The 25,427-nt window shown below is 46.1% G+C and overlaps 1 protein-coding gene across 2 annotated transcripts in view; it reads right to left on the bottom strand.

Annotated features, from left to right (window-relative positions):
* Positions 1 to 10,621: 10,621 nt before the first annotated feature.
* fgf17 (fibroblast growth factor 17) overlaps positions 10,622 to 25,427 on the bottom strand; it is a 33,513-nt gene continuing 18,707 nt past the window's right edge. The window contains exons 3-5 of one of the 2 annotated variants that reach the window (XM_078239656.1): positions 17,793 to 17,970; positions 13,863 to 13,969; positions 10,622 to 11,078 (exon numbers count right to left, since the gene is read on the bottom strand). In XM_078239656.1, the coding sequence (XP_078095782.1) occupies positions 10,785 to 11,078; positions 13,863 to 13,969; positions 17,793 to 17,970 (579 nt within the window). In that variant the 3' untranslated portion in view covers positions 10,622 to 10,784. The remainder of the gene's footprint in view (positions 11,079 to 13,862; positions 13,970 to 17,792; positions 17,971 to 25,427) is intronic. The other variant, XM_078239657.1, reaches the window with a different exon arrangement.

Here is a 25,427-nt window from a genome sequence, read left to right as displayed (position 1 = left end):
CAGCCAGTGAAACTCTGCAGGTCCACGCAACTGTGGGAGTTACAAATAGTGTGACATGAACCCAATATCCCGGTTGAGGCCGTCCTCGTGTATGCGGAACTTGGCTATCAGTTTCTGCTCAGCGACTCTGCGCTGTCGTGTGTCGCGAAGGCCGCCTTGGAGAACGCTTACCCGAATATCAGAGGCCGAATGCCCGTGACCGCTGAAGTGCTCCTGTTGGGGAGCACTTCAGCGGTCACGGGCATTCGGCCTCTGATATTCGGGTAAGCGTTCTCCAAGGCGGCCTTCGCGACACACGACAGCGCAGAGTCGCTGAGCAGAAACTGATAGCCAAGTTCCGCATACACGAGGACGGCCTCAACCGGGATATTGGGTTCATGTCACACTATTTGTAACTCCCACAGTTGCGTGGACCTGCAGAATTTCACTGGCTGTCTTGTCTGGAGACAATACACATCTTTTTAGCCTGTCTTGATGCTCTCTCCACTCACATTGTTCTGTTTCTTAAAGACTTGATTAGTTGTAAGTATTCGCATTCCAACCATTATTCATGTAAATTGAGTCTGTGTCTTTATAAGCTCTGTTTGTGAACAGAATTCCCACTCACCTGAAGAAGGGGCTTAGAGCTCCGAAAGCTTGTGTGGCTTTTGCTACCAAATAAACCTGTTGGACTTTAACCTGGTGTTGTTAAACTTCTTACTTGTATTCTCGCCCTTTCAACATGAATGCTAACATTGCATTTGCCTTCCTAACTGCCGACTGAACCTGCACGTTAACCTTAAGAGAATCTTGAACAAGGGCTCCCAAGTCCCTTTGTGCTTCTGATTTCTGAAGCATTTTCCCATTCAGAAAATAGTCTATGCCTCCATTCCTCCTTCCAAAGTGCGTAACCTCACACTTTTCCACATTGTATTCCATCTGCCACTGCTTTGCCCACTCTCCGAACCTGTCCAAGTCCTTCTGCAATAGTCAATACTACCTGTCCCTCTACATATTTTATATCTTATCCCTGGAATCACCTTATTTAATCTTTTCTTCAAATGCTCCTCAAATCCACAACCCAAGTCTGGACACAGCGTTCTAATTGCGACTTAACCAGCGATTCAACTGATTGTCTTGGTGGTTGAGCTGCTCTGGGAGATGAGGAGTCTAAGGTTAATACGGTGATACATTACGTCAGACACTGCCTTTTGTGGGCATGGATGAGGGGACCGTCTCTCTGACTTTTGTACATGGAATAATGCTGCATATTGCTGGACTTTCCCCTGTTCCATTTACAGTCTACACCTGTCAAACCATGGCAGATGGAGCTGTATGTCGGCAAGTGTGAGGTCATCGAAACCATTAAGAGGCAATAGTCAGGTACATGTTTTGAAATTAAAATTGTCAATGGCCTTTATCTCCTCGGTATTAGAGTACAAAGTGGAGGAGGTGATGCTCGAGTTGTTACAGGGGCTTTGTCACACTGCATTCAGAAAACTGCATTTAGCTCTAGACTATCCAAGTAGGCTTTGGGGGGATGGGGGGGGGTTGGGGTGGGCTGCAGTGTAGCTTTACCGGAATGCGACTAAAGGATTCAAAGGTTTCACAAGCAGGGCTTGTGTTTGCGGGATCTTGCTGTGTGCATATCAGCTGCCACACTCCCAACACGACGACTGTGGGCACAGTGCAAAAGGTATTTAACTGAGTTTAAAATGTATTGGGATGCCCTGGGGTTGTGAAAGAAACCCTGCAAACGCTGGAAAAACTCAGCAGCCCCGGTAACAGCTGTGGAGAGAGGAACAAAGCTGACATTTCGAGTCCAACGTGAGTTGAGTTTCCAAAGGAGAGTCACACGGACTCAAACATCAACCCCGTTTCTCTCCACAGATACTGCCAGGGCTGCTCAGTTCCTCTGGCACTCTACGTTTTCATCTCATATTGCCAGCATAGAGTCATAGAGGTTTACAGCATAGAAACAGGCCCTTCGGCCCAACTTGTCCATGCCACCCTTTTTTTTTTAAACCCCTAAGCTAGTCCCAGTTGCCCGCATTTGGCCCATATCCCCCGATACCCATCGTACCCATGTAACTGTCTAAATGCTTTTTAAAAGACAAAAATTGTACCCGCCTCTACTACTACCTCTGGCAGCTTGTTCCAGACACTCACCACCCTCTGTGAAAAAATTGCCCCTGTGGACACTTTTATATCTCTCCCCTCTCACCTTAAACCTATGCCCTCTAGTTTTAGACTCCCCTACCTTTGGGAAAAGACATTGACTATCTAGCTGATCTGTGCCCCTCATTATTTTATAGACCTCTATAAGATCACCCCTCAGCCTTCTACGCTCCAGAGAAAGAAGTCCCAGTCTATCCAGCCTCTCCTTATAACTCAAACCATCATGTCCTGGTAGCATCCTCGTAAATCGTTTCTGCACTCTTTCTAGTTTAATAATATCTTTTCTATAATAGGGTGTTCAGAACTGTACACAGTATTCCAAGTGTGGCCTTCCCAATGTCTTGTACAACTTCAACAAGACATCTCAACTCCTGTATTCAATGTTCTGACCGATGAAACCAAGCATGCCGAATGCCTTCTTCACCACTCTGTCCACCTGTGACTCCACTTTCAAGGAGCTATGAACATGTATCCCTAGATCTCTTTGTTCTATAACTCTCCCCAACACCCTCCCATTAACTGAGTAAGTCCTGCCTTGGTTCAATCTACCAAAATGCATCACCTCGCATTTATCTAAATTAAACTCCATCTGCCAGCATCTGCAGTATTTTGCTATAGTTCTGTGAAGACCCTTCAGAATGACGTGGGGGTAAAAGGCAGAGGCCGTGCCACCTGAGATGGGATCACGGTGGGGCAGGGGGTGAACAAAGACAAAGACTTTTGGAAGCAGGGAGAGTGAGATGGAGGAACAGAGAGTGTGGACAGGGAGTTCTGCAGCTTCAGGTTGAGACAATGAAAGGTGAAGGAAGCTGGGGCCAGTGATGAGTGGGCATAGACTATTTTCTAAATGGGAAAATGCTTAGGAAATCAGAAACACAAAGGGACTTGGGAGCCATTGTTCAAGATTCTCTTAAGGTTAACGTGCAGGTTCAGTTGGCAGTTCGGAAGGTAAATGCAATGTTAGCATTCATGTCGAGAGGGCTAGAATACAAGAGCAGGGGTGTACTTCTGAGGCTGTATAAGGCTCTGTCTGATCAGACCCCATTTGGAGTATTGTGAGCAGCTTGGGCCTTGGAAAGGGTCCAGAGGAGGTTCACAAGAATGATCCCTGGAATGAAGAGCTTGTCGTTTGAGGAATGGTTGAGGACTCTGGATCTATACAGGTTGGAATTTAGAAGGATGAGGGGGGGGATCTTATTGAAACTTACAGAATACTGCGAGGCCTGGATAGAGTGGAGAGGATGTTTCCATTAGTAGGAAAAACTAGAACCAGAGGGCACAACCTCAGACTAAAGGGACGATCCTTTAAAACAGAGATGAGGAGGAATTTCTTCAGCCAGAGAGAGTGGTGAATCTGTGGAACTCTTTGCCGCAGAAGGCTGTGGAGGCCGGGTCATTGAGTGTCTTTAAGACAGAGATAGATAGGTTCTTGATTAATAAGGGGATCAGGGGTTATGGGGAAAAGACAGGAGAATGGGGATGAGAAAAATATCAGCCATGATTGAATGGTGGAGCAGACTCGATGGGCCGAGTGGTCTAATTCTGCTCCTGTGTCTTATGGTTTTATGAAATGAAAGAATGAGAAGTTTAAGAGAGTGGGAGTGGGGGTGCAGTGGAGGAGGGGTTGTGGAGGGCAGAGGGTGCAAAATCAGATAAATATCTGAAGGAGATCAATATTTATTAAGATGGAGAAGGCTGGCAGAAATAGATCCTGATGTGGAGATGCCGGCGTTGGACTGGGGTGAACACAGTAAGGAGTCTAACAACACCAGGTTAAAGTCCAACAGGTTTATTTGGTAGCAAGCGCCACTAGCTTTCGGAGTTTGTGTCTTTATATGCCCTGTTTGCTGTTTATGAGCAGATCTCCCACTCACCTGACGAAGGAGCGGCGCTCCGAAAGCTAGTGGCGTTTGCTACCAAATAAACCTGTTGGACTTTAACCTGGTGTTGTTAGACTTCTTACTGAGAAATAGATCCAACAGGAACATTCGGAAGGGAAAATTATTCCAGAACTGGAATGAATTGGATAGCTGCTTCAAAGAGGCAGCAGAGGTACAATGGGTTGAAGAGCCTGCTTCTATCATTCAAAGAGGCAGCAAAGGTACTACGGGCTGAAGGGCCTGCTTCTATCATTCGACAGGCACGGGTGAGGGATTGGAGTCACTGAATGACCTTTGGTACAGCACATACAGCAAAGTAAAAGCCGGGGGGCGTTGAGCAAAGTTGACCATGAGGGCTGGCAGTGTGGCAATGGGCCGAATGGCCTCCTCCTGTGCTGAAACCTCTGCGAACCAGCTAAATTTGATTATCTATCTGAAAACTATGTCAAGGATTTTAAGCTGTACCGACAGAGACCAACTTGCCCAAGGCGGGAAGGTGTGGAAATAAAATGGTTTTCTGCCCAGCCTCTTTGAACGCTGTTTCTTTGTTGCATGTTCTAACCGCTCAGTAATAGGGTTTTACTGCAGAAAAGGGCGACCAACATATTGGCAAACTTGATTTACGCAGCTGAGTCAAAGCTCGCTGCGGAAACAAAGGAGCTTATTCAGCAAAGGAAACATGTATCCCGCCTCCGTTCAAAAAGAAACAATTTGCTTTTAATCTCTGGAAATCCAATTTAATGGCTTGTGACACCTTGGCTCAATCAAGGCGAGCAAGAAAGAAAGCAGTCTTCAAACACTTGGGCAAACGGTGCGTCACACCTTGTCAAGACAAAATGAAAAGTAGGGAGTATGAAAGGGAACCTACTGTGTCAGGAGAATGGGATCTAGGGTTTTCCTCATTCATTCGGAAGCTGATTGAGTTTAGAGGTGTTACCTTTCCCACAGGTATCTGGCCAGGACCCCACGCTGGGGCCTGGACATTCACAGTAAACACAGCATTTTTAATTAACCTACTGATTGTTGGTGAAATGATTACAACCTTCACAGCCACTTTCCCCACCCAGGCTCTTTATGATCCCAACCCTCACACGGAGATTGGCGGGGCTTTGATGTAGGAAAATACAAAAAAACCTTTCGAATCTGTGGCTCACAATGTATCCAGGTAGCGGTTGGCTTCAATCAAAGCGGATTACGGGGACTGCAGTGGGAACTTTAACCATTTGAGAACCGGGAGCTTTGAAGAAACCCTCTCGGCCTTGAAAAGTGCCGACTGAGAGGAGATCTCTGGAGAAGAAAGAGAAATGGAAGGAAAAGTAAATCCGGAAAATTACTTTCAATTAACTTGTGTGACCAGGTCGCAGTGGGGTTGGGGGAAGGGGACTGAGGTTAAAACCAATGAAAGATACATTTTGGACTGCTTACAGCAAATGCTTGACACAAGGAGGTAGATTTTGACTATTACGATGGTGTGTAATGATGTGGAGATGCCGGCGTTGGACTGGGGGAAACACAGTAAGAAGTCTCAAAACCTGGTGTCGTGAGACTTCTTACTGTGTAATGAGTCGGCAGCCCATTTTACACCTTGCCCCAGTTTAACTACATTGACTTCAGTGGAAGTCACCCATTCCTAAGGACCAGTTCACTTTTACCAGTTTAACATTGCAGTCAAGACCTACCCCAAAAAGCGATCTACTCATGAAATGTATTCCCAATGTCAACAAAAACTTACATTGATACAGTGCCATTAAAACAATTTAAGCACGTCACGAGCAAGATTGACACCAAACACCAGAGGAAGAGATGAGAACAGGCGACCTAAATCCTGGTCAGAGAGGTAGAATTCAAGCAGCAACTGGAAGTAGAAGAAACAGATAGCGAGGTAAAGGCATTGAGGGAGAGAATTCCTGAGAGTTCCAGGACAAGGAGCCACAACTTTAATAACACAAAGTGCCTTTTTTAAAAACACAATACTTTAAAAGCCATAATGCTGCTTACTCAAGCCCCCCCCCCAATCATAACCAAGAAACAAGACAAGGACACAATTCTGGATTTCACCTTTCTCCTGATGCTCATAAACTGTTATTAATATCCACGAGATTATCAACATTTGATTATCAACAATATTTCCAAAAGATTTTTTTTACACGTTGCTCATTGAACGATGCTTTCTCACAATACAATGCGAGTAAAAGTTTTTTAAAAAGCAAGCCACCTCTTACCTGGAGAGAGATTCCGAGGTAGAAGTGGACCTGGGAGGAATTGGGGGCAGCAGGATAAGAATAAATTGAGGCCCAGGCTTGGGCCTATTGCAGACTTGAAGAAATAATCAGGAGCTGAGTGAACTTGGGAAGAAGTGGGAGCAATAGGGTGGCAACTTTAAAGGGGTCAAGGGGAGAGCACAGGAGTATGGTGTCGAGACAGAGCCACAATCATATTGAGTGGTGGAACAGGTTCAAAGGGGCTGATGACCTACTCCCCCTCCTATTTTCTAAGTCTCTGGAATAAATTGAAGCCCAGGCTTGGGGCCTATCACTTAACTGGAGAGCGAGTAGGGAGCAGGAGTGATCCCGGGCACCTTCAGCTTTGAAAAGAGTGAGAAAAGAAATCAAACTGTGATTGGTTGGTGAGTGTTATAGACATGTCTGACAGGCATCAATCACAGTTTGGGAGTTTGTCCAAGGAGCTGGAAATTAAACACTTAAACTTTTAGTCAGCTAATAAGGGTAAGGAAAACATTTGGGGAAATGGTGGTGTGGGCTGGTAATCCACAGACTGATGCTCCAGGGACATGGGTTCAAATCCCACCATGAATTAGTTCATCAATCTGACCACAAAGCTCCCATCAGTTGTTGCGAATGTGATTCACTTCCCTTTTGTCCTTTATGTAAGGAAATCTGCCATCCTTACCTGGCCTGGTCAACATGTGACTTCCTCTTGCTCTCTCCATGGTAATGCCTCGACCAATCAGTATCAGAGGCCTTCCAACCAATCTGCAGCCTTTTCTTCTGTCATCTAAATTATTGTGATATTTTGAAATTTGACCTTGTTCTTGTCCTGATGAGCGTGGGATGGAAAGCTTTGACAGCATGTCTCTTTTCAGCAATTTTAAACATGACTGACTCTGGTATCTCCAAGTGTCGTAGAATAATCTGAGATTTTTGTTTCGCGAACACTTAGTTTATTCAATGTAAATATGTTGGAGATGTAGCAAAAAGACTGTTTGACCAGTGAGTGGGGTGATTGGAAACAGGAGACCATGTGATGAAATCTCCAGGAATACATCCAACTAGAGTTGTATTTACAGAGTGGTGAAGAAGGCATTCAGCATGCTTGGTTTCATTGGTCAGAACATTGAATACAGGAGTTGGGACGTCTTGTTGAAGTTGTACAAGACATTGGTAAGGCCACACTTGGAATACTGTGTGCAATTCTGGTCACCCTATTATAGAAAGGATATTATTTCAGAGTACAGAAAAGATTTACTAGGATGCTTCCGGGATTTAATGGTTTGAGTTATAAGGAGAGGCTGGATAGACTGGGACTTTTTTCTCTGGAGTGTAAAAGGCTGAGGGGTGATCTTTTAGAGGTCTTTAAAATAATGAGGGGCATAGATCAGCGAGACAATATCTTTTCCCAAAGGTAGGGGAGTCTAAAACTAGAGGGCATAGGTTTAAGGTGAGAGGGGAGAGATACAAAAGTGTCCAGAGGGGCAATTTTTTCACACAGAGGGTGGTGAGTGTCACAGAATCATAAAGAGGCCATTCGGCCCATCGAGTCTGCACCGACCACAATTCCACCCAGGCCCTACCCCCATATCCCTACATATGTTATCCACTAATCCCTCTAACCTATGCATCTCAGGACACTAAGGTCAATTTTAGCATGGCCAATCAACCTAACCCGCACATCTTTGGGCTGTGGGAGGAAACCAGAGCACCCGGAGGAAACCCACGCAGACACGAGGAGAATGTGCAAACTCCACACAGACAGTGATCCAAGCTGGGAATCGAACCCAGGTTCCTGGAACTGTTAAGCAGCAGTGCTAACCACTGTGCTACCATGCCGCCAGAGTGTCTGGAACAAGCTGCCAGAGGTAGTAGTAGAGGTGGGTATAATTTTGTCTTTTAAAAAGCATTTAGACAGTTACATGGGTAAGGTGGGTATAGAGGGATATGGGCCAAATGCGGGCGATTGGGACTAGCTTAGGGATTTAAAAAAAGGGTGGCATGGACAAGTTGGGCAGAAGGGCCTGTTTCCATGCTGTAAACCTCTATGACTCTAGAGTTGGCAGCCCAATTTCCTTGAATTTCAGATTGAGGGCTGGACTAACAGAGGTGTTTAAAATGTTAAAAGGATTCATTGGATTAAAGAGGAAAAAACTGTTGACCCAATAAAGTAACATTGAATCATAGAATCCCGACAGTGCAATGGAGGCCATTCGGCCCATCGAATCTACACCGACTCATCGACAGAGTATCTGAGGACATCAAATCTACAATCGGTAATTCATGAATAAATTAGGAAGAACGTCTTCACACAAAAGGTCACTGGAATCTGGAATGTATCTCCTCCAAAAAAGGCTGCCTGTCAAACAAAGCTTTCAATCCTGAGATTAATAGATCCTTGCTGGTTCAGTGGACGGCAGTGGATGGTAAACAGATGTGAGGTACAGATCAGCGATGATCCAACTGAATGGTGGAATTGACTCGATGGGCTGAATGGCCTGCTCCCTGTTCCTAAGTAACAGGCTTGAGGGGCTGAATGACCTCCCCCCTGTTCCTGAGTAACAGATTCACGGGGTTAACTGGCCACTTTATGTTTCTGTGTGACAGGCTTACGACCTGCTCCTGTTCTGTTGGAATAGATTTTGAGTTCACCATGACTTCACCATGCTCTGACTTACCTTTGTTCTGTCTGACTGGTTATTTTGGTTAATCAGGAAAGGTGGTGACATAGATGTTCAGTGCAAATGTTACAACTGACTGGTGACTCTCCCAACTGCTCTGTTCCATTGTCGTGGGGACAAAATACTTCAGCACATCTTCATCTTGACTGCTTGCTAATGTTGCATGTGTCACTGTTTGCAGAATCAAAGTGTACAGCTACACTAATAAAGCAAAATACTGTGGGAGCAAGAGATCTGAACTGAACATCCGACTCTTTCCCAGAAGAGTCTTGCGGACTCGAAAGGTCAACTCTGTTTCTTTCTCCACAGACGCTGCCAGGCCTGCTGAGTTTATCCAGCATTTTCCATTTGATGTACAGCTACATTTGTGACTGAGTCACAGTCACCCAGAGAACATTTCTGCCACACGTAGCAGAAAGAAAGATCTGTCACTCCCACACAATCCTCTCCATCCAATCCCTATTCTACGCCAACTCAGCTACTCTCCGATTAACCCCAGTTTCTTGGACAGGGGTAGGGAAAAGTCAGCCACTCCAAATTGTTACAGGAATGCATGCATAGGTGTGGACAGAATGGCATACCATGTTATTCCCCCCATATTAAAGTTTATTTATTAGTCACAAGCAACACTTACATTAACACTGCAATGAAGTTACTGTGAAATTCTCCTCGTCACTACACTCTGGTGCCTGTTCGGGTCAATGCACCCTAACCCGCGCATCTTTGGACTGTGGGAGGAAACCGGAGCACCCGGAGGAAACCCACGCAGACACGGGGAGAATGTGCAAACTCCGCACAGACACAGTTGATGATTTCCATTCGCAGTGTAGTCAATATCGTCATGGAGGGAAGACGGCAGCTAGTTTAGACTGTGTAAAACCCCATCAACAGAAATGAGATTGGTGATGCTGTAGTCAAGGAGGAATATTCACCCCGGACACTGGGGAAGAGCTTCCCCGCTCTTCTTCAAAATAGTGTCAAGGGTTTGTTTGTGTCCAGTTAGGAGAGCAGGAGGGGCCTTCTTTTAAAGTCTCATTTTAAGAACGGCACCTCTGACAAAGCAGCACTCCCTCGGTACAGCACTGGGCGTGTCGACCGAGATTAGTATGCTGCCTGCAGTGGGACTCGAACTAATGACTTACTCACTAAGGCGAGAATGCTATACATTGAGACACACACTCAATTCTTCAGCAGTCTTGGCAGGAGCTTGAGAATGTTGTCCTTTTGAGGACAGTTTCAAAGTCTTACATTGACTTTAAAGCACTTTGGGATGTCCTGAAAAGTTTATTTTTTGTTAGTCACAAGTAAGGGCTTACATTAACACTGCAATGAAGTGACTGTGAAATTCCCCTAGTCGCCACACTTCGGCGCCCTAACCAGCACGTCTTTCAGACTGTGGGAGGAAACCAGAGCAGCCGGAGGAAACCCACGCAGACACGGGGAGAACGTGCAGACTCCACACACACAGTGACCCAAGCCGGATTCGAACCTGGATCCCTGGTGCTATGAGAGAGCCGTGCTCACCACTGCGCCAGGATGCGTACAATGCTACAGAAATACAGATCTTTCTTTATATCTCTGATTAAGACCTGGATTTCCTTTCTGATGTGCCATCTATGAATTTAAACATAAGAATCCGTGGCATTCACAATCCAGCACACATTGAACAGCCTTTGATGTTTCGGAGCTTGGGTTTCGTTTATTTTTTATTTAATCAATTTTTTGTGTTTTTTTAGTAAAAACCTGCTTATGTTCCACCATCTACCCATTAAAACCAAGTGTAAAAAAATAAAACATCTTATTTAAAAAATATTGAGAGTCATTGGATCTGTCCTTCTCTAGGTTCGATGCCTCCTTGGCAGACGGGTTCTCCGAGTCCTTTTGGTGACGGGGTAATTTATAAACTCAAAGTGCCTTTGCCGGTCCTGGTTTGGGAAGAGCGGCTCCCCTTTGAAGAGTCTTTTCATGAAGTGGACTTCCCTCTGGTTTTGCCTGGTCTTTGTGGCTTTCCTGGGCTGCCCCTTCCTGGTAAAGGCCATGTACCACCCATTGTACTTGGTGTTCCTCAGCGCTGTGTAGTTATTCTCCAAGAGTATTTCAGTGAAAATGCAATCTCTTCCCTTTCCAACCAGCTAGATTGAAAACAAAAATCAATGCTACATTTAAAATGTGAAGCCACGTCGTAAATAATAAAAGGAGGAGTGCGGCTGATGAGGGACCAAAAAGGGAATGTACAGATGGAGGCAGGGGGATATGGCTGAGGTGTTAGCTTAATACTTTGCGTCTGGCTTTACCGAGGAAGAAGATACTACCCAAGTAAAAGAGGAAGTAATTCAGACAACACAAGGGTTTAATATTGAACAGAAGCAAGTATTAGAGAGGTTATCTGTAGTTAAAGTTGGTTAGACCCCATTTGGAGTATTGTGAGCAGTTTTTGGCCCCATATCTAAGGAAGGATGTGCTGGCCTTGGAAAGGGTCCAGAGGAGATTCATAAGAATGGTCCCTGGAATGAAGAGCTTGTCGTATGAGCAACGGTTGAGGACTCTGGGTCTGTACTCATTGGAGTTTAGAAGGATAAGGGGGGATCTTATTGAAACTTACAGGATACTGTGAGGCCTGGATAGAGTGGACATGGAGAGGATGTTTCCACTAGTAGGAAAAACTAGAACCAGAGGGCACAACCTCAGGCTAAAGGGACGTTCCTTTAAAACAGAGATGAGGAGGAATTTCTTCAGCCAGAGAGTGGTGAATCTGTGGAACTCTTTGCCACAGAAGGCTGTGGAGGCCGGGTCATTGAGTGTCTTTAAGACAAAGATAGATAGATTCTTGATTAATAAGGGGATCAGGGGTTATGGGGAAAAGGCAGGAGAATGGGGATGAGAAAAGTATCAGCCATGATTGAATGGCGGAGCAGACTCGATGGGCCGAGTGGCCTAATTCTGCTCCTATGTCTTATGGTCTTATGGTTTTATAAGGCACTGGGACCGGGTGAGATGCACCCAAGAAGTGAAAGTGGAAATTTGTAGATGCACAGGCTGGAATTTTTCAGTCTTCCAGCCACTCAGGAGTGGTCCCAGAGGACTGGAGAATTGCAAATGTTACACCCTTGTTCAAACAAAAGGTACTAAAGAAAAGCCCAGCAACTACAGGCCAGTCAGTTTAACTTCTAGAAACAATCATTTGGGACAAAGTTAATAGCCTCATGGACAAATGGGGGTTAATTAAGAAACGCAGTGTGGATTTCTTGAGGGAAAATTAAGTTTAGCTAACTTGCTGGAGTTGTTTTGAACAGAGAGGGTTGATAAGGGCAATGTTGTTGATGTGGTGTACATGTGTTTCCAAAAGATGCTTGATACAATAGCATGCCACAGACTTGAGTAGAGTTATCGCTCATGGGACAAAAGGGACAGTACCAACACAGACAGGGAACTGGCTGTATGTCAGGAAACAATGAGTAATGGGGGATGGATGTGTTTTAGTGCTGGAGCAAGGTTTGTAATCAAGCTCCCAGGGATCAGTATTGGGCCCCTTGCTTTTTCTGATATATATTAATAATCTGGACTTTGGCATACAGAGTATATTTTTAACGTTTGCGGATGATACAAAAATTGCAACCATGAGGAGGATGGTGTAGAACTTCAAAAAACATAAACAGGTTGATGCAAAGAGCAGAAGGTGGCAGATGGAGTTCAATGCAGGGAAATGCGAAGTGATTAATTTTACTGGGAAGAACATGGAAAGACAATCTAATATTCTCTTTGGGGGTGGCACGGTGGCACAATGGTTAGCACTGCTGCCCCACAGCGCCAGGGACCCAGGTTCAATTCCGGCCTTGGGTCACTGTCTGTGTGGAGTTTGCACGTTCTCCCCGTGTCTGCGTGGGTTTCCTCCGGGTGCTCCAGTTTCCTCCCACACTCCAAAGATGCGCGGGTTGGGTGGATTGGCCATGCTAAATTGACCCTAGTGTCAGGGGGATTAACAGGGTAAATATGTGGGGTTACAGGAATAGGGCCTGGGTGGGATTGTGGTCGGTGCAGACTCGATGGGCTGAATGGCCTCCTTCTGCACTGTGGTGATTCTATGATAACGAATACAATTCCAGAAGGCGTGAAAGAGCAGAGGGACCTGAGTGTTTATGTGCATAAGTCACTGGAAGTTGCAGTTCAGGTTGACAGCGTGGTTAATAAAGCAGATAGTATCCTATGCTTTATCAATGGGGGCGTAGAGTACAAGGGCAAGGAGGTTATGTTAAACTTGTATAAATCACTAGTTCACTCGTTGCCTGGTATGGAGGGCATTAGCTATGAGGAGAGGTTGGAGAAACCTGGTTTGTTCTCACTGGAACGACGGAGGTTGAGGGGAGACCTGATAGAAGTCTACAAGATTATGAGGGGCATGGACAGAGTGGATAGTCAGAAGCTTTTTCTCAGGGTGGAAGAGTCAATTACGAGGGGGCAGAGGTTTAAGGTGCGAGGGGCAAGGTTTAAAGGAGATGCACGAGGCAGATATTTTACACAGAGGGTGGTGGGTGTCTGGAACTCGCTGCCGGGGGAGGGAGTGGAAGCGGATACGATAGTGAGTTTTAAGGGGCATCTGGACAAATACATGTATAGGATGGGAATAGGAAGATACAGTCCCCAGAAGGGGGTTTAGTTAAGTCGGGCAGCATGGTCGGTGCAGGCTTGGAGGGCCGAAGGGCCTGTTCCTGTGCTATAATTTTCTTTGTTCTTTATTCACAAGCTCCTTGAAGTCGGGCAGAGAGGTTGGAAATCCCACAACATTTAATCGCCAATGTTAACATATTTCATACTGATGTTAGCAAGGCATTGATCAATTCTGTGAGTGCCTTGTGGACTTAGCGCCACACATACAGACCCTGGAAACTGTGCAGACCTCGCTTTGCCCAGTCACTTACTTTTCCAACAAGTTTTCCCCTTCTATTCATACAGATGTAGTGTCCGGTCTCCGCTCCTCGGATTCTGACGCGACTGTCGAACGTGTCCGTTTCCACCAGCAATTTGGCTGCAAGAAGAACATCCTCCATTAAAATAGTGATCTTCTTCAAAGAGGAACTGGATTAATATCTGCTGAGGCCACATGGACTGGAACAGAGCACAATGAAGGTATCTCTGTTGTTGGGGGATACAATGCTGTCAATAAGCCTTGGGCTTTCCCCCCATTCTCCTTGGGTATGGTCGATATTCACACCGAGGTTTCCCAACTCCTGAAGATTAATGAAGGGAGGTGCCTGTGATTTTCCTGGCTGCCGTCTTCCCATTCATTAACTGCTGCCATGAGCTTTTGGAAGCAAAGCTCCACACGTCGATTGTGAGCTCAGAAACTGGCCTTATAACTAATTATGAAAGATCTGCTTGATTAATTACCCACATGTAACTCACTCTCAGGTATCTGTTATTCTATATATAAACCCCCCCGAACCCCTCGATTAGATTCCAGTCTGTAACTCACTCTCAGGTATCTGTTATTCTATATATAAACTCCCCAAACCCCTCGATTAGATTCCAGTCTGTAACTCACTCCCGGGTATCTGTTATTCTATATATAAACCCCCCAAACCCCTCGATTAGATTCCAGTCTGTAACTCACTCCCAGGTATCTGTTATTCTATATATAAACCCCCCCGAACCCCTCGATTAGATTCCAGTCTGTAACTCACTCTCAGGTATCTGTTATTCTATATATAAACCCCCCCGAACCCCTCGATTAGATTCCAGTCTGTAACTCACTCTCAGGTATCTGTTATTCTATATATAAACCCCCCAAACCCCTCGATTAGATTCCAGTCTGTAACTCACTCCCAGGTATCTGTTATTCTATATATAAACCCCCCAAACCCCTCGATTAAATTCCAGTCTGTAACTCACTCCCGGGTATCTGCTATTCTATATATAAACCACCCCGAACCCCTCGATTAGATTCCAGTCTGTAACTCACTCCCGGGTATCTGTTATTCTATATATAAACCCCCCAAACCCCTCGATTAGATTCCAGTCTGTAACTCACTCCCGGGTATCTGTTATTCTATATATAAACCACCCCGAACCCCTCGATTAGATTCCAGTCTGTAACTCACTCCCGGGTATCTGTTATTCTATATATAAACCATCCCGAACCCCTCGATTAGATTCCAGTCTGTAACTCACTCCCGGGTATCTGTTATTCTATATATAAACCCCCCAAACTCCTCGATTAGATTCCAGTCTGTAACTCACTCTCAGGTATCTGGTATTCTATATATAAACCAACCCGAACCCCTCGATTAGATTCCAGTCTGTAACTCACTCCCGGGTATCTGTTATTCTATATATAAACCACCCCGAACCCCTCGATTAGATTCCAGTCTGTAACTCACTCCCAGGTATCTGTTATTCTATATATAAACCATCCCGAACCCCTCGATTAGATTCCAGTCTGTAACTCACTCCCGGGTATCTGTTATTCTATATATAAACCATCCCGAACCCCTCGATTAGATTCCAGTCTGTAACTCACTCCCGGGTATCTGTTATTCTATATATAAACCCCCCCGAGCACCTCGATTAGATTCCAGTCTGTAACTCACTCTCAGGTATCTGTTATTCTATATATAAACCATCTGAACCCCTCGATTAGATTCCAATCTGTAACTCGCTCCCAGGTATCTGTTATTCTATATGTAAACCATCTGAACCCCTTGATTAGATTCCAGTCTGTAACTCACTCCCAGGTATCTGTTATTCTATATATGGACCACCCCGAACCCCTCGATTAGATTCCAGTCTGTAACTCACTCCCGGGTATCTGTTATTCTGTATATAAACCACCCCGAACCCCTCGATTAGATTCCAGTCTGTAACTCACTCCCGGGTATCTGTTATTCTATATATAAACCACCCCGAACCCCTCGATTAGATTCCAGTCTGTAACTCACTCCCGAGTATCTGTTATTCTATATATAAACCACCCCGAATCCCTCAATTAGATTCCAGTCTGTAACTCACTCCTGGGTATCTGTTATTCTATATATAAACCACTCCGAACCCATTGATTAGATTCCAGTCTATAACTCACTCCCGGGTACCTGTTATTCTATATATAAACCACTCCGAACCTATAGATTAGATTCCAGTCTGTAACTCACACCCGGGTATCTGTTATTCTACATGTAAACCATCCCGAACCCCTCGATCAGATTCCATTCTGTAACTCACTTCCGGGTATCTGTTATTCTATATCTAAACCACCCCAAACCTCTTGATTAGATTCCAGTCTGAAACTCACTCCCGAGTATCTGTTATTCTATATATAAACCACCCCGAACCCCTCGATTAGATTCCAGTCTGTAGCTCACTCCCGGGTATCTGTTATTCTATATATAAACCACCCCAAACCCCTCGATTAGATTGCATTCGTAACTCACTCCCAGGTATCAGTTGTTCTATATATAAACCACCCCAAACCCCTTGATTAGATTCCAGTCTGTAACTCACTCCCAGGTATCTGTTATTCTATATATAAACCACCCCGAACCCCTCGATTAGATTCCAGTCTGTAGCTCATTACCAGATATCTGTTATTCTATATATAAACCACTCCAAACCCCTCGATTAGATTGCATTCGTAACTCACTCCCAGGTATCAGTTGTTCTATATATAAACCACCCCAAACCCCTTCATTAGATTCCAGTCTGTAACTCACTCTCGGGTGTCTGTTATTCTATATATATACCACCCCGAACCCCTCGATTAGATTCCAGTCTGTAACTCACTCCCGTGTATCTGTTATTCTATATATAAACCACTCCTAACTCCTCGATTAGATTCCAGTCTGTAACTCACTCCCAGGTATCTGCTATTCTATATATAAACCACCCCGAACCCCTCAATTAGATTCCAGTCTGTAACTCACTCCCGGGTATCTGTTATTCTATATATAAACCACCCCGAACCCCTCGATTCGATTCCAGTCTGTAACTCACTCCCGGGTATCTGTTATTCTATATCTAAACCACCCAAACCTCTTGATTAGATTCCAGTCTGAAACTCACTCCCGAGTATCTGTTATTCTATATATAAACCACCCCAAACCCCTTGATTAGATTCCAGTCTGTAACTCATTACCGGGTATCTGTTATTCTATATATAAACCACCCCAAACTCCTCGATTAGATTGCATTCGTAACTCACTCCCAGGTATCAGTTGTTCTATATATAAACCATCCCGAACCCCTTGATTAGATTCCAGTCTGTAGCTCACTCCCGAGTATCTGTTATTCTATATATAAACCACCCCAAACCCCTCGATTAGATTCCAGTTTGTAACTCACTCCCGGGTATCTGCTATTCTGTATATAAATCACCCCGAACCCCTCGATTAGATTCCAGTTTGTAACTCACTCCCGGGTATCTGATATTCTATATATAAACCACCCTGAACCCCTCGATTAGATTCCAGTCTGTAACTCACTCCCGGGTATCTGCTATTCTGTATATAAATCACCCCGAACCCCTCGATTAGATTCCAGTCTGTAACTCACTCCCGGGTATCTGTTATTCTATATATAAACCACTCCTAACTCCTCGATTAGATTCCAGTCTGTAACTCACTCCCAGATATTTATTATTCTATCTATAAACAGTTTGAATTTCGGGACTGGTCGAAAGCAGAGCCTCTTTATGAATGGGGAAGAGTTACATTTTGCAAATGATGTGGTTAAATCAATCATTCTCACTTACACCAATCACTCCTAGGGAGGATTGTCAGCACCTCCATTCTGCCCAGGGCTTGTGGCATCACTATACACAGCCAGTGGTAAAACCGCAATACCCAGGCAGACTTTCTTACCGTATTTACTCCCGTCTTCAGCGGTTGCATTGATTCTCTTGCCAAGGATCTGGACGTGCTTTCCGCTGGTGCGGCTGTACAGCTGGTAGACCCGGATGTGCCGTCGACTGAGCTGGTCACTGTTCCGGGCGTGCTCCCTCACATGCTGATTAAAATTAGGAGACGATTGATTCTCCCCCTTTTGTTTACAAAGGGAGAAATAAAATCAATTTGCTTTTACTGTGCCGGAGCCCAGCGATTTGGGGCACGTGACCGCGGATCGCACGGTGTGCGTGAATTCTCCCCTCCCCCCACTCATCCCTCTGCCAGTCTGCGCTGAGCGGAGGGTTGCCAACTCTGGTTGGACATATTCCTGGAGGTGTCATCGCATGAACTCCGACCTCCCCACCCCCAAAGAACCGCCACTGGGTCTGCAAATGTGTCCACCTTTCGAGTGCTCCTTTACTCCCCGTGTTCAATACTTTTAAAATTAACAAAGGTGCACAAATTAAACTATAAACATTCACTTGGTAGTACGCAACCTGAGTGTTGCTGAAAAAGGAGATCTGCTGTCGACACCTTTCATCGTTTTAGTATTCTTACCAATCTGTCCTGATGAATCATAACAAAAAAACTTTGACAGCTTGTCTCTTTTCTCAGCAATACTAAAATAAAGCACATTTAGAAAGTAAAATCTCTTTAGAGTTCCAGGGTTTTGCTCAGGTCTTTTGCACATGGACCTTTCATTCCTGGAGAATCCAGTCAAAGAACAAAGAACAAGGAAAATTACAGCACAGGAACAGGCCCTTCGGCCCTCCAAGCCTGCACCGACCATGCTGCCCGACTTAACTAAAACCCCCTACCCTTCCAGGGACCATATCCCTCTATTCCCATCCTGTTCATGTATTTGTCCAGATGCCCCTTTAAACTCATTATCGTATCTGCTTCCACTCCCTCCCCCGGCAGCGAGTTCCAGGCACCCACCACCCTCTGTGTAAAAAAGCTTGCCTCATACATCTCCTTTAAATCTTGCCCCTCGCACCTTAAACGTATGCCCCCCCTAGTCCCGGAGAATGAGCAACTCCAGCCGAGCAAGGACCCAAAAGGGTGTGCTCACAACCGTCGGCAAAATCTGGGCAAACAAAGTGCTGAATCGAAGGACAGTTTGCATTTCCACGGCCCCAGTGCCTGGAACAATCATCCCAAAGCAATATGGATAGCAGGCCATCGGGTTCTGAGCATTTCAAAGAAGTTCTTGAAAGCTACGAGAAGGAAAGAACATCCATTTATCTAACGTCTTTCTCATCCTCAGGAAGTCCCAAACAAAATGCTTCACTTTTAATCAGGTATTTTGGAAGTAAAGTAATTGCTTTGAGAGATTGGCATCTATCCATCTGCAGAGCAGGGTGGAAACACAGCCTCAAGGTCAGATCAGATCATTCGCTGCCGTTCTTCTGATGACAGAGCAAGCTGTGCCTGGAGAGGCAAAGGCTGCTTCCTACCAGTGCTATACATGACATTCTCCCTCACTGAGTGGTGTGGGATGATCTCTGTTGACACCTTGTTTGCAGGGCTGGCGTCTGCTTTGGAGCTTCTGAAAGTGCACATCATCAATGATGACAAACTCCTGCCCAAAGCTGGTGTCACCCTTTGCGTCGGTTGTCATCTGCAGTTTTCCACTTGTTGTGATTGATGTTGAGAGTTTTCATGGTCGCTTCCTTCAGTCAGACCTTTGGACAACCGGTCGGTCTCTTGGCCTGAGCTATCTCAGCGTATAGCACATCCTCGGTGATGTGGCTCCCTCCCATCCTCTGCACATGGCCGAGCCAGTCAATCATAGGATCCCTACAGCACAGAAGGAGACCATTTGGCCCATCGAGTCTGTACCAACCACAATCCCACCCAGGCCCTATTCCCGCAACCCCACACATTTACCCTGCTAATCCCCCTGACACTAGGGTGAATTTAGCATTTAGCTGGTTGCAAATGCAACAGCCATTTTGTGTACAGCAAGAACCCATCAACAGAACTGAGGCAATGAGCAAATGATGTCCTTTTCATGATATCACACAATGGGCCCATTTCTATGTGATTTCTATATCGCCCACAGTGATAATATATTTTTGTATACGTAATTTACTTGAACTTCAGCAAGGCTTCTGATAAGGTCCCACGTGGGAGGCTGAGAGCGAAGGTAAGGGCCCAGGGGATCCAAGGGAATTTGACAAATTAGATGCGGAATTGGCTGAAGCAGAGGGTGATGGCCAGGGGGTGTTTTTCTGACTGGAAGACTGTGTCTGGTGGGGTCCCTTCGGAGTGGGGTCCCTCAGGGATCAGTGTTGAGGCCCTTGCTGCTTGTGGTTTACATAAATAATTTGGACTTGAATGGAGGAGGGTTGATCAGTAAGTTCGCAGATGATAGGAAAATTGGTAGGATGGTAAAAAGTGAGGAGGGTAGCCTTAGATTACAGGAGGATATAGACAGACTGATCAGATGGGCTGATCAATGGCAAATGGAATTCAATCCAGATAAGTGTGGGGTGATGCACTGGGCAGGACAAACAAGACAAGGTAAGACATGATGAACGACAGGACTCTGGGAAGTACCGAGGATCAGAGGGGTCTTGGAGAGCATGTACACTGGTCCCTTAAGGTAGTAGGATAGGTGGATAAAGTGAGTAAGAAGGCATATGGTACTTTAGTAGCCTTTAGTAGCCAAGGCATAAAGTTTAAGAGCATGGAGGTTATGCTGGAACTATATAAAACGTTGGTTAGGCCACAGCTGGAGTATTGTGTGCAGTTCTGGCATCTACAATATAGGAGGGACGTGATAGCACTAGAAAGGGTGCAGAGGAGATTTGCCAGGAGGTTGCCTGGGCTGGAGAGTCTTAGTTATGAAGAGGAATTGGATAGACTGGGGTTGTTTTTCTTGGAGCAGAGAAGACTGAAGGGGGACATGATTGAGATGTATAAAATTATGAGGGGCATAGGGTAGACAGGAGGAAACCTCGGTGCAGGGATCAATGACCAGGGGGCACGGATTTAAACTAAGAGGCAGGAGGTTTAGAGGGGATGTGAGGAAAAACCTTTTCACCCAGAGGGTGGTGGGAGTCAGGAACTCGCTGCCGGAAAGGGTGGTGGAGGCGGGAACCCTCATAACATTTAAGAAGTATTTAGATGTGCACTTGCGATGCCAAGGCACGCAAGATCATGAGCTAAGTGCTGGGAAGTAGGATTAGAACAGTTAGGTGGTTTGTCTTTGACCAGTGCAGACGCGATGGACTGAAGGGCCTTTTTCTGTGGTGTATACCTCTATCACTGCGACACATAAATACATAATGTACTACGACATTACAACATTGAGTACACTTCAGAAAAGTATTTCTGGTTGTAAAGCCCTTTGGGATGTTTGGAGGCCAGGGAAGGCACTATATAAATGCTCTCTATCTATCTATCTGGATACTGGAAGCAGATTAAGTTTAAAATTTGCTGCGATCAGCACAGGGAGGGGGGGTCCCTTTGGAGGTTTCTCCCTGGTGGTCTGCAGGGTAGAATAGGAAGGTCCTCCTGTCCCGCGATCCATTTGCAGCCTTTGCTATTTTTATCACGGCGAAAAAAAATCCCTCCTCTCTGTAGCATTTTTTCCATCACCCTAACTGAACCAAGCCTCAATCTATTCTCCCGTGGACATGTGTCCACAGCACATAAATATTCACAGATTCCATTCGGCAATCTCACCAGGAGGCCCGGGACATACAGGGGAGCCTCCAGTGTCTGCGCAGCTGAATATAATACAGGGGGCATTGGATTCAACCCATAGCCAGGCTCACAGGCCCAAACTAGAAACTTTTCTTTTTAAAGTAAGAAGTCTCACAACACCAGGTTAAAGTCCAACAGGTTTATTTGGTAGCACGAGCTTTCGGAGCGCCGCTCCTTCTTCAGAGTGAGTGGCACCGAAAGCTCGTGCTACCAGATAAACCTGTTGGACTTTAACCTGGTGTTGTGAGACTAATTACTGTGCCCACCCCAGTCCAACGCCGGCAACTCCATATCATTTCTTTTTAAAAGCAGAGATCCAAATCTACCTTTCTTGAACAATAGGGGCTAACCGCAAGGGAAAAGGTCTTGGAATAAGACAGAAGAACTGGAGCAGTTCTGAGAGGCAACTCCTCACAAGTTCACCACAGGTTTATCAGCACAGTGGATTATCTTCACTCAGTTTATACCCCCTTCTGTATTGGCGCTAATTTCTGGAAGCTCTTTAACTGGCCCTGTGGAAGTTTCAGAGCAGTGCTGTTCCTACCCATTACAACTTACAGCAGCTTGTGGCCACATGTCTAAGGTGTGGTATATTACAATTCCGCAGTGCAGGTGAAGTCTCCAGTTCCCGCCATCCTGTTTCGCTGGCCAACTTTGCTTCTTGCACTCACATCTTGTTGAAGGTCACAGGCCGGCCTGGTGTGGCAGTGCACAGGGCAAGACAAGGCCACAGTGTGGAGTTTTACTGAAAATACAGCAAGCCCTTCGCAACTCTGACCGGAAAATCCTGCCCCATGTGTAGGCTACAGCTGAAGTGGGGTTGGACAGCAGGAACTAGCAATTAGACCAGTCAGTCCCCGTTTCAAATCATAATCCTCTCCTTATGTTTATGCATTTTATGATTTCAGATTAGTGACAAATAAATACATAAACTTCCAACCGTTTGGGAGATAGAGAAGGTCGAAGCAAAGGTCTGTTACGGAGGCTGAGGAGCTGGATACAGCACCACTACCGGGACGATAGTGTGACTACCGGGTGACATGCTTACACGGTCATTTGCCAATATAAACATGGACAGAGGAATTCATCATTGGAAAAGTTGGGCACTGAAGTGTGTTTACAATCGTGGGTGGCACATTGGTTAGCACTGCTGCCTCACAGCGCCAGGGACCCAGGTTCAATTCCAGCTTCAGCTCACTGTCTGTGCGGAGTCTGCATGTTCTCCCCATGTCCGCGTGGGTTTCCTCCGGGTGCTCCGGTTTCCTCCCAAGATGTGCAGGTTAGGAGGACTGGCCATGCTAAATTGCCCTATGGTGAACCAAGCTGTGTAGGTTGGGTGGATTGGGGGTTATGTAGGAATTGGGGGTGGGGCCTGGGTAAGATACTGAGTTGATGCAGACACAGGGGGCCGAATGGCCTCCTTCTGCATTGTTGGGATTCTATGATTCTGTTCTATAATCATGTCAAAGGGAGTGAGATCTATTTTGTGATATATTATGGAAGATGTTCATAAGTAAGTCAGAAATCATTTCTCAACAGTAGACCTTTCCATGCAAAACTCAACACTTACAGCTGGCAGACTTTAGGGATGAGAGTGCGGATCAGAGGCCGAACTCAGACTCCCACCCCTTTAGACCAAGGTTCCAGCTGGCAACTCTGACCAAGCCCAGATTTTACCCATCTTCAGAAAAGACGCTAAACTGATTGACCAAACCTGCGGCCCTCCCCAAACTTGCCCCTTTGGGACCCCCCTCCCCCCTCCACCTGCAGCCCTCCCCAAACTTGCCCCTTTGGGACCCCCCCACCTCCACCTGCGGCCCTCCCCAAACTTGCCTCTTTGGGCAAGTGGAAGAGAATTCCTAATTAACTACAACAAGGATCTTCCATTAGCATCCTGCTTTTGTGGGATCTTGCTGTGCACCAAATCAGCTTCCACATTTACCGACTGGGCAACAGCCACTGCAAATCAAAAGCAGTTCACTTGATCAAAGATAAAGGGGGACTCTCTGGCAATGGGATCTCAGTTCATGCCTCATTTAAATATCCACGGGTCTGCCCTGATGTACAACCCAAAGCGCTGTGCACGGGTACACAAGTATATCAAAATGACAACATTTACAGCAGACTGTCCAGCCCATTGCTCAATCATGCCAGCAATTTGTCCTCATCACGGGTGGCACAGTGGGTTAGCACTGCTGCCTCACAGCGCCAGGGACCCGGGTTCAATTCCGGCTTTGGGTCACTGTCTGTGTGGAGTTTGCACATTCTCCCCGTGTCTGCGTGGGTTTCCTCCGGGTGCTCCGGTTTCCTCCCACAGTCCAAAAATGTGCGGGTTAGGTGGATTGGCCATTAGTGTCGGGGGATTAGCAGGGTAAATGTGCGTGGTTATTGGGGATAGGGCCTGGGTGGAACTGTGGTCAGTACAGACGCGGTGGGCCGAATAGTCTCCTTCTGCACTGTAGGGATTCTATCACATTTATCCACCGTTTTCCCTTATCACTGAGAGGTTTACAGCATGGAAACAGGCCCTTCATCCCTTCTTTCTCCATCCACCTGTCCAGGGTTACCAGCCCTCCAGACTAATTTCCAAGACACTGCTGCGGCAAAATAAATCATAGGTGACACTGTATGTTCCACTCAGTTTCCTTGTTGTAAAAACACTGGAAGTATTGGACACCAGAAATAAGACATCTGACACCAAAAGGCGGCTGTTTGACTGAGTGAAGCGGTTGATAAAACCTCCAGGACCATGTTCAATGAGAGTTACCAACCCCTATCCCTCTCCAGTCCAATCTGGAATGCTGCCATAGGTCCTCCCTCAGCCACTAACTCCGGAAGTGAGTGCCACAACTTGCTGCAGGGAGAAGATTCTCTCCGGTAGCCTGCCGACACTCAGCATCTCTCCTCCCCCCAGGAAGAGGGAGAGGCGAATGAGGGCGACCCCAACAAAGAGAATGAAAAGGTTCTGATTAATTGTCCTCAACCTGCTTCCAAAAAAACCCCCAAATGCACCAAAACACCCCCGACAGGCGACCCACATCAAAAGGATTGGAGCCGTAAAGGCTTGGATCAAGTACTGAGTATGTCTCCATCGTCACTGACCTAAAGCTTGTGACTGGGCAGAAGCATTCCACAGCTTTTGACCAGGGACCTAAATCACTTTTGCAAAATGCACAGCCGCTCGCGCTAATTTTAACCTTTTGCCCAGAGATAAGTGTTAACTTGGTGTCGGATACTGAAACTATTTATATCTGGACTAAAAAAAGGTTCCGGTGATGAATTTACAGCACGGGTTAGCACCGGGGTTAGGGTGGGGGGCGGGGGGAAGCAAACTAACTCTCAGGGAAACTGCTCAAAGGCCGTGGGGCCAATGAACCCTCTGTGAGCTTCACACTGCACTGAAGCATTCCCTGCTTTTTTCCTGATGGTGCTAAAACCATCAAATGCCTACAGTGCAGAAAAAGGCCATTCGGCCCATCGAGTGTGCACTGAATCTCCGGAAGAGCATCCTACCCAGGCACCCCCCTCCCTCTCCTCGCCCTATTCCTGTAACCCCACACATTTAGCATGGCTAATCCACCTAAACTACACATCTTTGGACACTAAGGGACAATTTAGCACAGCCAATACACCTAACCCGCACATCTTTGGACTGCGGGAGAAAACCAGAGCACCCGGAGGAAACCCACGCAGACACGGGGAGAACATGCCAACTCCACACAGACAGTGACCCAAGCCGGGAATTGAACCCGGGTCCTTGGCACTGTGAGGCAGCAATGCTAACCACTGTGCCACCAGATTTATCTGGTCATTATCACATTTCTGTTCATCAAGACCTCAATGTGAACAAATTGGCTGTCACATTTAGCACTGCTGCCTCACAGCGCCAGGGACCCA

The sequence above is a fragment of the Mustelus asterias genome, chromosome 22, assembly GCF_964213995.1.
Source record: "Mustelus asterias chromosome 22, sMusAst1.hap1.1, whole genome shotgun sequence".
NCBI classification, from domain to species: Eukaryota; Metazoa; Chordata; class Chondrichthyes; order Carcharhiniformes; family Triakidae; genus Mustelus; species Mustelus asterias.
Note: the sequence above shows the minus strand (reverse complement) of the source record. Positions and strands in the feature narration are given on the sequence as shown.